At 49.5% G+C, this 11,997-nt stretch overlaps 1 protein-coding gene across 4 annotated transcripts; it reads right to left on the bottom strand.

Annotated features, from left to right (window-relative positions):
• Window positions 1–259: 259 nt before the first annotated feature.
• Window positions 260–11,701, bottom strand: GNPDA1 (glucosamine-6-phosphate deaminase 1). 4 transcript variants are annotated; one of them, XM_081134889.1, is made up of 7 exons: window positions 11,555–11,701; window positions 10,350–10,479; window positions 7,020–7,121; window positions 5,454–5,636; window positions 4,273–4,457; window positions 2,309–2,483; window positions 260–1,673 (listed from the first exon to the last, which is right to left on the bottom strand). In XM_081134889.1, the coding sequence occupies exons 2-7, from the start codon at window positions 10,471–10,473 to the stop codon at window positions 1,573–1,575; spliced, it is 870 nt and encodes a 289-aa protein (XP_080991015.1). In that variant the 5' UTR covers window positions 10,474–10,479; window positions 11,555–11,701; the 3' UTR covers window positions 260–1,572. The 4 variants fall into 4 exon arrangements, with proteins under 4 accessions (XP_080991015.1, XP_080991014.1, XP_080991016.1 ...); XM_081134888.1 differs by lacking the exon at window positions 11,555–11,701 and adding an exon at window positions 11,388–11,477; XM_081134890.1 differs by lacking the exon at window positions 11,555–11,701 and adding an exon at window positions 10,802–11,165.
• Between the last annotated feature and the right edge of the window lie 296 nt (window positions 11,702–11,997).

Raw genomic sequence — 11,997 nt, 5'->3', positions numbered from 1 at the left:
GATCCCAAATACAGTTAGAACATGACAATTTATTGTTCTACTATTCATTCCTGCCATTTTCCACACAGGTGCTTCAGTTTTATGAAATATTTTCTTTTCCCCCGAGTAAATGCAAAAGATCCAGTTGCTATGATTGTGACTTCCTGCAGAGCTGTATGAGGAGTGTAAAGCTTTGTTCACCAGCCATTCCCAAAATATGTATGAACCCAGACCATCTTCTGACCTTTTAGGGGATTGGGGGTGAAGTCCACAAATGACAAATTTGAAAATATTGGATTTAATAGAAAACATCACATTGTAAGCAAGCCCACTGACCTATAACAGCACAACCATGTATAAAAGTTGGACAAATTGCTGGTACCCAGCACAGCACAGAAAGATCTTCATCAGAAATAGAGGTGGCAGCAGCTTGAAGCAGGCACAAAGAGGGAGCAGGAGGCTTAAGAGAGTAAAAGGCAGGCAGAGCAATAGACTCGTCTTGTGAACAGGGTGAAGGGTACAGGGACAGAAGGGTTCTATTTCCCGATGTTCTGGAAACATCAGAGCTCACCACATGAACCCAAGAGGGTGAGAAGGCCAGGGTATTTTAGGTGGGGAAAGGCGGCTTTAGAAGCATTTGTATGTAGTCTTGGCACTCAGCTCCTAAGGGAAGCAGGAGAACATGTCACTGGTGTTGTGACTAAACTCATAATTGAGCTGCTTACCCCAGCCCCTGTCACCTTGGCTGAACACATTGAAATTTTGCCAGTGTTGGTTGCCCCAGTGGACCTTCTGCGTATTAATAAGTATGTAAAGGGGGAGCCAGTGAGACCTTGGAACAAAACACAGGGCACTGGTGGGAAAAGGGCTTCTGCCTTCCTGCCGGTACTGGAAGGTCCCTGAGGGAGAGGAGTTTGACATTGCTGGGCCCTTTGAGGTTCTGAGCTTATCAGCAAAGCCTTCTCTTCAGCCTCCCCTCCCAAATCCTCCCCAAGGAGTCCTCAGAGTTCATGGAGAGGCCAACTGAGAGAGAGAAAAAAAGAGAGAGGGAAAGGAGGAAAGAAAGTAAGGAGCAGGTTTCTTTCCATGGCACTTGTTACTGACCAGAGGGACTGCCTCCTAATGCTGATTTTACATATTGAGAGTTTGTCCCTTAATCTGGAACAGTGATTCTCAAATAAGGGGCAGGCCTGCTCAAGAGGGGCTCTCAAGCCTCTCCAAAGAGGCTCTGTCCAGTACAACAGCCCCTCTTTCCCCCACTGAGAATCTGCACATAATGATAGAAATCCTGACTGGAGTGTGCTATACATGTGAACAGTGTCAGAGGCAGAACAAAGCGCCAAAACCCCTCATCTGTGGAGCAGACATCAAAATTACGGAGTGTTTTTTTTCCTGATTAAGTTACAAACAAGTCATTTCTCCTATAGCTAAACTCCACGACTAGGCTCCATGCTGCAGAGCCAGGAACAGTAAGTTCACCTGTTCATCTGGAGTAATCATACTGGATTAAAAAAATACAATTCTGTTCTCCAGACAATTTCCAGAAAGATTGGCCTGTCCCAATGAGGTACTTGACACTAGGGTCAGCACAGGTTAATCACTGTACGGCTTCTTAGAAGACTGGCTTCTCTCTGTTTCTTTCTCTTTCATACTGTATAAGGGGTCCACCAACTTGTTATGAACAAGCATTAAACCTACAAAAAATAAAAATAAAAACAAAAGGTACTTAATGCAGGTAGAGGCAGAGTTCCACAACTGTCCACAGTAATGTCCAAGAGCCCTCAAGGTTTGTCCTAGAACTGATATTCATGTGTCTCTGTGGCTCCAACTGATAAAACACCCCAAGAATAGGAAAACAATTTGTTATTCCCGAAGAACGCAGGAATCCACAGGACTTTTGTAAATGCAATCTCTAGGAGAGTTGGCCATTAAAGAGTTAATCTTTTCAGCAAAGAACAAATTCCCAATTTGCTCAGTACATGAGGATTTTTCACACAAATTTGCTTAAAGCAGTGTGTCCTTTTCAGGTAGATTTAATAACAAAAGAGCCTCAGAACCGTTTGCTCAACAGTCCTGCCAAGATCACCACATAGCCCTTGGACTACAATTTTTCATTTTCTTCCCTCCGCCTCAGAGCAAACAGGTCTCCAGAAATGGACCCTCACAGGTGTGGATGGAAGAGAAATGACTGTATTCTGAGACAGGGTTTGATTTTTATTAAAAGCAGAGTTGATGATTAAAATGTCCAGAGCATGAAAGCTGGACCCACTTCCCACTCCTGGCATATCCTGAACTCGGCCACCGGCTCCCAGACCCACGCCTCCCTCACCTTTGAAATACTTCACGGTCTTCACTTTCAGCTCCAGGGTGGCGTCCTCATCGCACACAAACACGGTGCGGGGGTGCTGCTGGAAGGCAGACACGGTCCACATGTGGTTCACTCCCTCCTCTATGGCTTTGTACAGAGCAAATGCCTTGTGAGCACCTGTGATGAGGATCATCACCTGGGGACCAGAGAACAAGCCCATGACAGGGGGAGGCACAGCGAAACCGCAAGTCCAGGCCGCCCCAAACAGCCGTAAGGACTGCTGTTCCATATCCCACCACAAGTCCTCAGCGTGCAACACACTGCTCCGCGCCCCTTGCGCTGTCCCACGTTCCCTGAGTAGGGAGCATCACTACCCCCATGTTCTATGACGAAATGGGCTGGGGTTGGGGGCCAGGGTTAAGTAACCCGCCCCAGGGCGTTTCTGACCCTAAGTGCATGTTCTAGACCACCCATCACTCCATAGTGCCTCCTGGCACCTTTGATGGGGACTGTGCAAGCGCCCTGTGCACAGATAGGCCATACAAAGGCCCGCCTCTTAGCCCAACAGTTCTCATACTGGGTTCTAGAAGGTCCTAGGCTGGGTGGGTTTTCACAATCATGAGCAAAAAGATGGGTCCCAATCTGCCAGGAGACCTTGGAAGCAACGCTGAGTCATCTGCATGGTAAAGCTGAATCCCAACAAGGCTGCCCCTTAATCTGCTCATTTTCATTTCCGAGTATTAGACCTACTAATGTGACTTGGGGTAATGATTTGTGTTTAAATAAAGCCAAGGCACAGACTTCCTTCAACAGTTAAAATACCAAGTGCTGGACAGTGATCGTAAGGAACACGGCTCCATGGATTTCCTTTCACTGTAATTCACTTGCACCACGGAGTTGTGAACAGGGTTTACTATTCCTTTTTTTTTTTTTTTAAATATATCTTTATTGATTTCAGAGAAAGGAAAGGAGAGGGAGAGAGAGATAGAAACATCAATGATGAGAGAGAGTCATTGATCAAGCCCACAACCTGGGCATGTGCCCTGACCGGGAATTGAACCCCGATCGCCTGGATCCCAGGTTGATGCTCAACCGCTGAGCCACGCCAGGCCGGGCACTGTTCCTTTCTTAAAAGGTGAGAAAACAGAGGCATGGAGAGAAGATGACTCTTTGTTCAGGACCCCAGATCTATAGAAGAGAATTTCCTGGCATCCAGCCCAGGCTCTTTCTCAGATTAGGGCTGAGAACAGTGGAGTGGCTGCTCTAGGCACTGATTTCAGGCTGCCCAACAGAAATCTGGCGCCATTGCGCATTGCACAAAAGTCACTTTAGACTCAGATGTTTGTTTACAGACTCCAGCAAAGAAGCTGAAAGCTAAAATGTCTGTAGCTGCTTCCCACTAAATATACCCCAGGAAGAAAAAATGTTTCTAAAATTCTAGTGAAAGGCAGTAGGAAATTGGAACCACAAAAAATTCAAATGTTACCCAACTTTCTAGGGAAAAACTAAATTCCGTTTAGGACATGTATTTTCAATCACACTTTTCCACATTTAGGAATCCCTGAACACAGGCTATGACCATGAACATCTTGGAGTTACAGAAGCTCCCTTCAAACAGTGGCCCCCCTCAACTGCAGGAACCAGAGGGTTCCTCTTAGTACCTGGGCAGGTGCAAGTTCACATTCAGACATTAGTGGTGCTGGGCTCCTCTGCCTGTGAGGAGCTCGAAAGAGGTACACATGCAGAGGCCTGGGTCCTGGGGTCTCCTGGGCAGTCGGTGCTCAAAGGAGTCACCTCACACTTGGAACAAGGGTTCCCTCCGAAGAGGGGGAGGAAGTCATAGGGTCAGTGGGATTTTACCCTCACTTATAATGTCTTCATTTTTAATACAAATGTATTCAGGCGGTACCTGTGACAATTAAAATTTTTTAACAAAAAGACTAGTCCAACCCCCCCATTGAAGGCCTGTGCCCTTGCACCCTTACCTCTCTAGCATCCATGACAGTGCCCACACCCACTGTCAGGGCCATGGTGGGCACCTTGGTCAGATCTCCATCGAAGAACCTAGCATTGGCCAGGATGGTGTCCATGGCCAGCGTCTTCACACGGGTCCTGGACACCAGACTTGAGCCCGGCTCATTGAAGGCAATGTGTCCATCGGGGCCGATGCCTGCCCAGGGGAGACAGCGAGGGCAGCCCCATCAGTGCCAGGGACCCAAGGCTGCAAGGGTGGGTACTCTCTCCTTCCCCACCTGGGGTCTGCAAAACTCCTTGAAAACCATGTTTCTTCTCATTCACCCCTGGGCAGGTACGCTAAGTATATGATATTCCCCTCTCCCCCCTCCTGCCCATTTCTTTCTGGAGCATACACAGTCATTGTTAACTTATTACCATCCTCAAAAAACTAAGTAAGGGGTATTCCAAATAGCTTCTGCCTCCCCAGTTCATCGAAGTGTAACCCCTCTCTCTCCCCTGCCAATAGTCAGGGGTTCTGCTACCAGGATAGAGTGGCAGTGAATAAAACACGGGGCCTGGACAGGGGCTGCCAAGTTTATGCAGTCTCAGATCACAAGCACTCCTGGCTTCTTCCTCCCCATCTTGGTAAAGTTAAATCTAGAACAGTAAAAGGCAGTCCAACTTCACACCCCTGTGGCTGACTCCAGAGCTGGCAACACGTGGGAATGTAAGAGGGCAGCCCAGGGTAGGAACGAGGGCACAAATCCAAGAGGAGCCCCTAGGCTCCTGCCTTGTCTCCACTACTCTGGCCAGTTAATCTTGGGAAAATCACAAAACTTTCCTGGAGTTTACTTGGCTATCTATAGCGTGCAGGGGCTGAGTGTGGAATCTTCTGGAACTCCATGAGCCTGTGATTTTACTTGACTGAGCTACAAAACTTTAAGATTGGGAAATAGAGTCTCAGAGCCCAAATTCAAACCTCTTAATTTTCGGACAAGGCATTGAAGTGCAGGAAGGGGAGATATCCAACGTCACACAGCTACAGAGCTGCACAACCAAGGCAGGGGGGAGGGGCCCCACTCTGCCTTCCCTGCCTCCTCAGAGCAACAGTGGCTCCCACCATCACTAGCACAGAGAAGAAGCTGTTTGAGACAGGCATGTGTTCTAACCACGCTGGGTCTGGCCTAGACTCCTGCAGTGTCACGCTCACCTCCGACAAACAGCTCAATCCCGCCCGCAGCCTTGATCTTCTCTTCAAAGGCGTCACACTCAGCCTGCAGGTCAGCTGCGTTCCCGTCCAGAATGTGGGTGTTTTCCGGGTGGATGTCGGTGTGCTTGAAGAAGTTGTTCCACATGAAGGAGTGGTAGCTCTCTGGGTGGTCCCGAGGAAGACCTGAGAGGCCATGGCCACACTCAGTCATGCCCAGGCTGAGCCAGACTCTTCCGAGGAGGATGCCAGGATACCCCCAGGCCCTAAGAGATGCTCTCAGGGGAATGCCAATCAGGGAACCTTGGGCACCAGCCCTCTGACCCTCACCCCCTCGGGACAGGCTGAGCTGATGTCCCAGAGTAGCTACACACCAGAGGCCTGAGGAATCTCATGTTGACCTTTCATAAGGGAATGAACATAGGCTGGAGGCCAGGGTTCCTCTGGGCTTCTGCAGGTGGCCTAGGCACCTGGGGGTGAGGCTAGGCCCACCTGGGAAAGGAAGCAAGCACACCCCTCCCCCCGTGCCTCCAAACCCCACCATTCACCTCATTATACCTGCTCAGCCTGAACCTCAACCTGAACACCAGGTGGTTAGAGAGAATTATCTCAGGGCTTCCCAAAAGAGATGTTTTTCAGCCAAGAAGAAAAAGAATGTTTAAAGTGAATATTTAAGTGAGCCTTAAAAAGGAAGGAAATTCTGACACATGCTACAGCATGGATGAACCTCAAGGACATTATGTTCAATGAAGTAAGCCAGTCACAAAAAGACAAAATACTGTATGATTCAGTTATATCAGGTACCTGGAGTAGTCAAATTCAGAGAAAGTAAAATGGTGATAGCCAGGGGTCGGGGGAGTGGGAAGTGAGGAGTTGGTGTTTGATGGGTATAGAGTTTCAGTTTCGCAAAATGAAGAGTTGTGGAGATTGGTCTCACAACAACGTGACTATGCTTAACGCTACTGAATGCATATAAAAATGGTCAGTGCGGTACATTTTATGTATGTGTATTTTGCTACAATTTTTTTTTAAATGTTTAAAGTGAAGCCTTTAAAAATTACGGGATGGGGCGTGGAAGGAGGTGACAAGACCAAGGTGTAGCTTTTCAGCAGTGGAAAGGACACCAGTCTCAGCTCCCCTCCCAATGTACTGGCAGAAAGGAAGGCTAGGGGATGAACACTGCAGAGAATGTCCAGACACAGACACAGGGACACACCCCAACCACCATCCCATTTCCAAACATTTGTTCTAAAAAGATAGGAAATAGAGTTGGGGAGGAGGCAAAGGAGAAATGACTCGAATACTAAGTGCTTGCTCTAAACAAGAGGCTTCCACATCTGTTATATTATTTAATGCTTACAACCTATGAGGTGAGTTTTATTAGCCCCATGTTATAGCTGAGTGAACCAAGGCCTGGAAGACAGAGGTATCAGTAACTGAGCCTATCACCAGACGTCACTAGTTTCCAGACACATCCGAATTCCTCTCCAGGGCGGAGCCTGTGTGTGTGTGTGGGGGGGAGTACAGACTCTTCTGGAATCAGATAAAGATTGAAAGGAAAAGACTCACCCACATACTCATCCATGTTGAAGGTCTTCACGTATTTGAAGGACAGGTCTCCATTCTTATAGTACTCAATTAGCTTCTTGTAGCAGCAAAGTGGGGTGCTCCCTACAAGAGAGGCCAGAACACCCTTCGATCGTGTCCCCTCCCCGGCCCTGCTCCTGGAAGCCCAGAGGGCGCCCGGGAGTGAGTCAGGGTCATGGCTGTTCAAAGAAGTCAGATCTGAAGTCCTACCCAAATGCTGCCATCCTGTCATGCTTGTTGACTGCCTATTTCCCCACTAGACTGTAAGCTCCAGAGGGTCGCAGCTGTGTCTATTTTGTCCATTGCTAAATCCCCATTGTGCAGCATTCTGATGATTGAAATGACTGTGATTATTACTTGAGGGAACATCAGACTTAATCACTAACATGACACGCCCTGAGCAACTACTATGTGCCGAGGCAGAAGGGCTGGTGATGGGGGCACAGAGGAACGAGAGGCATAGCAGCCACCCTGGAACAGCTCACTGTCTCGGAGTGGGGGCAAGAAGCAGTGATGTCAGCTGTGACGGGTAAGCACAGGCCAGCCTGTGGGTTCACGGAAGACTTCTCTGAGGAGCACAAACTCTCAGGTTGAGTCTTTAATTAAAGAACCAGCCAGCCCGGCTGGCGAGGCTCAGTGGTTGAGCATCAACCTATGATCCAGGAGATCGCAGTTCCATTCCCGATAGGGGAATCCCCAGTAGGGGGCGTGCAGGAGGCAGCTGATCAATGACCCTCTCATCATTGATTTTTCTACCTCTCTTTCTCCCTTCCTCTCTCTGAAATCAATAAAACATATTAAAATAAAAAGTCAGTCACAAAACACATAAAAAAGGCAGGAGGACCGCTATAGACTAAAAGACTAAAGATCAACATGAAGCCTGATTAGACACTGGGTTAATTTTTTTAAGTTATGAAAGGTAAATGTGGGAATTAGGGAAAAAAAATATTTTTAAATGTATTTTTGTTGATTTCAGAGAGAGAAAGGTAGGAGAGAGGGAAACATCAATGATGAGAGTAGTTGATCAGCTGCCTCCTGCAAGCCTTGACTGGGGATCGGCCCAGGCATGTGCCCTGACTGGGAATCGAACTACGATCTCCTGGATCCTAGGTCGATGCTCAGCTGCTGAGCCACGCTGGCCGGGTAGGGAAAATATTTTTAATATAGTCTGTTTATTAGACGATATTGTGGACTGATTTTTCATTTTCTTAGATATAATGGTATTGTGGTTATATAAGTTAAGGTTATATAATGCCCTTAACTGAGGAGATAGGTGGTAAAAGACTTAAGCGGTAAAGTGTCAGGACGTCTAAAACTTACTTTCAAGTAATACAGAAAAAAAAATTGTGTGTGTGTGTGTAGAGACAGAACATGAGCCAGAGGAGATGAAGGCAAATATGACAAAATGTTAATAACTGGTGATTCGAGGTAAATAGTATAGTACTATTCTTTCAGCTTTTCTGAATATTTGAAATGTTTTAAGATAAAAAGATTAAGAGCCCCACCCAAATCAGATCACTCTACAACCCACCAATGACTTCTCATTTCACTATGAATAATAACCAGTCCAATAAAGGCTCTACAGAACCTGGCCCCTGGCTCGCTCTCTCTTCGTTACTTACCCGGCTCGAAGCAATTCTACCTCAGGGCCTTGGCACATTCCCTTTGCCAGCAGTGCTCTTGCTTCAGGCATCTGCATGGCTACCTCTCACCTCTTTAGGCCTTTACTCAAATTTTTCTCAGACCTTCCCTGCCACCGTATCCAACACTGCAACTCCCACCCCCGTCTAGACACTCCCTGTCCCCCTTCCTTGTTTAAGCTTCAGGAAGGAAGAAATTTGTTCACTGCTGTATCCCTGGCACTTACAACAGCCTGAGCCAACAGCTTCCCTATCCTTCCCCTGGGCTAGTTTATTTACCACCCTGTCCCTTTTCCAAACCTCTAGCCTTCCCATCAATTTTGTAAGCTCCCCAATCTCTAGCCAACAAATTCCTTTTCTGTTTAAGTTAGCCAGAGTTGGTTTCTGTGGTTTCCACCCAGAACCCTGCCTGGTGCTTCATGTAACAGAAGGAATGTCCCAAGGAACCTATATGGAAATGCTGTGCTGGTTCAAGTGTGACAGTCAGAAAGGGGCCAGGTTGTGGAAGGCCCTAAATGCCACTCTGAGGAGCTTGGATCTGAGTCTGCGGCTCATGGGGAACCAGGGAGGGTTTCAGCAGAAGCCCAGACTCTGACCCAGTTAGACAACAGGATGTTAGTGCAGCTCCCACATGGCCTGAGGTATTGGTTTCACAAGTACTAGCAGACACTGCTCCCAGACCTCCAGCACTGAGGTCTGCAAACTTCGGCCTACGGGCCAAATCGAGCCTGCTGCTGTTTTTGTCCAGTTCACGAGCTAAGAATGGTTTTTACATTTTTTAGGTTTTTAAAAATCAAAAGTATTATTTTGTCACATGAAAATTATACAAACTCTAACTTCAATATCCATAAGTAGAGTTTTATTGATGTTCATTCATTTATGTATTGTCTATGGCTGCTTACAAGCTACAAGGGCACAGTTAAGTAGCTGCAACAGAGGCTGTATGGCCAGTGAAGCGTAAATATTTACTATTTGACAACTTAAAGAAAAAAATGGAAGACCCTTGCTCTAGTGGATGGGCCTCTGGGACAAATCCCCCCCACTTCTCTGAAAGAAATAACCAGGACATTTGTTTTGAGGAGCTGGGGTCAAAATTTCTTCCTATAAAGGCAACATTCTGATTTTTCCCAAAGAAACTGGGACTGTTCCGCTTTGAGTGACTATCTTCTCAATTCTCCCAAGGATGGTGGGACTAGCTAAGGATGGTGGGACTAGGTAAGGATGGTGGGACTAGCTAAGGATGGTGGGACTAGGTAAGGATGGTGGGACTAGGTAAGGATGGTGGGACTAGCTAGTCGCACTCCAGATGCACAGAAAAGAAATTTATTCATTACATAAAATGCATGCCTTAAGGCATTGGGACTTAATCCTGCTGAGGGACCCTGGCTGACAGGGCTGACTTAAGATGTAGCCCCAAAATCAATTTCCTCCTCCTCCAGGCCTCTTCAAGAGCAGGCAGCAACTCAACCAACCCATAAGGACGCCGGGTCCTCTGTTTTGCCTGTCAGGGGAGGCAAGGGAGTTGTTCACTCATAGCACCAGTACCTCTGAGCCCTCGTTAAAGTCCCTTGGCTGAGTGAGCCCACCCACCTGGCCCCCTAAAATCCCCTAATGCCTATTCTTAGGCCACCCCACTCCCAACCCATGGCACCCTCTCCATCCCACAACGCACCAGTGGGGAGCCCCAGGGTGAAGTACTTGTCTGGTCCTGGGTTAAACTGGATGATGCGGTTCCTGATGTACTTAGCGGCCCACTCGCTGGCCTGAGAATAGTCGTCCAGGATGATGAGCTTCATCTTGTCCTGCAGGGGGCAGGTGACAAAAGCGCTTAAGGGTAAGGGGCGGGGAGAACGGGATGCAGGTGGCTGGGGTAGGGGAGAAGCCCCCCCTCACCCAGTAACACCCCCCCAGGTGGTCTGAGCCGGGAAGAGGAAGGCGCTAACTTTCAGTTCAGAGGATTGACAGGTGGGCCCGGCGCCTCCACCCCCCACCAGGGGGCGCCGCTGCGGCACAGGCCTGGGTTCTAATCTCCTTCCTTCCTTTACCTACTGCAGGACCTGGGTCTAAGGACCCAAGTCCTCTGAGCCCGTTTTCTTATGTGAAAATGGAGACAAAAGTACCTACCTGGCAGATTTCACAATGGGGAATATTAAATGAGAGGATGCGTGCAACCACGCTCTTCAATATGTTGGCTATGATCTCGTAGCTTGAGCCAGCCCCCCAACCCTTCCCGTCCGCCCCACCCGCTGGGCATTCTCTACCCACGGGCTCTATTTCAATAACTAGAGGGGCCTGGGTTCATCCTGGGCCACCAGGGCGGGTGGGGCCGTGGGCTGTGCTGAGATGTGTCCCGTCCCCCCGTCCCCCCCCCCGTCCCCCCCGCCTTGCTTGTGGATCTGGGTTTTCCCGAAAGCTCGCGGGGAAAGGTAATCGCTCCAGGAGGGCGTTGGCTCCCCGGCCCCGCGCTCAGAGTGGGGAGGCCCGCGGCGGAAGTGACGGAGGCGGCCGTCGGTGGGGCGCCGGGGTGTCTCCCCCACCCCACGGCCGTCCCGTCGCCCCTCCGGCCCCGCCTGGGGAGGGAGGCCGAGCCCATCGCTGGGGTCGCGGCCGGGGTTTTGGGGGACAGCGCAGCGCCCGGAGCCCCGCCCGCTCGCCCGCTCGCCCCGCCCCGGCCGACGGAGGGTCCCGGGCAGCCCCGCTCCCCACTTACGCAGACACCTCCCGCCGCCGCTGGGCCCCGCGCTGGCGGCCCAGCCCCCGCCGACCACGTGGCCGCGAGTCACGGGGTGCGGGGCGCAGCCCAGCCCCCGACTCCGCGGGGCGGGCGCAGTGGGGCGCACGGCGCGGCCGGGCTCTGGGCCCCTCAGGGGCACCCACCTTCTTTTCTTTGCAGGCCTGGGGCGCGGGAGGCGTGTTTTGAGCGGGAGAGGGGCGACCTGGAGGCGCTGGTCGCTGGTTTCCTGGAAGGCGGTCCCAAAGCCCTGGGGCTAGGGCTGGGTTTTATTGCTGGCACGATCCCTTCCTGAGTCCCCTGGGGTTGGGCCTGGGTTTGCCTTCAGTTTCTTTGGGGCTTTGTTTGTTGGTTTTTTAAAGATGTCACTTATCTATATATTACAGTTATTATGTTGTTTTAAATACGATTGGTTCTTTTCTGCCTTTTCTTTTTAAAGCTCAACCCATACTAGAGAAAAAGGTAGGTCCCTGGTCTCTCCACCAGACTAAACTGTTTTTCCTTGAATATACTTACATTGTATTTTACGGAAATGGGAACACACCACCCAAGCTGTCCACAATCAGCTGGGCGGCCACATTCTCCAGGT

This window comes from Miniopterus schreibersii, assembly GCF_964146895.1.
Source record: "Miniopterus schreibersii genome assembly, chromosome: 4".
Lineage (NCBI taxonomy): Eukaryota > Metazoa > Chordata > Mammalia > Chiroptera > Miniopteridae > Miniopterus > Miniopterus schreibersii.
The sequence above is the reverse complement of the archived record's forward strand: the minus strand, read 5'-3'. Positions and strand labels throughout refer to the sequence as shown.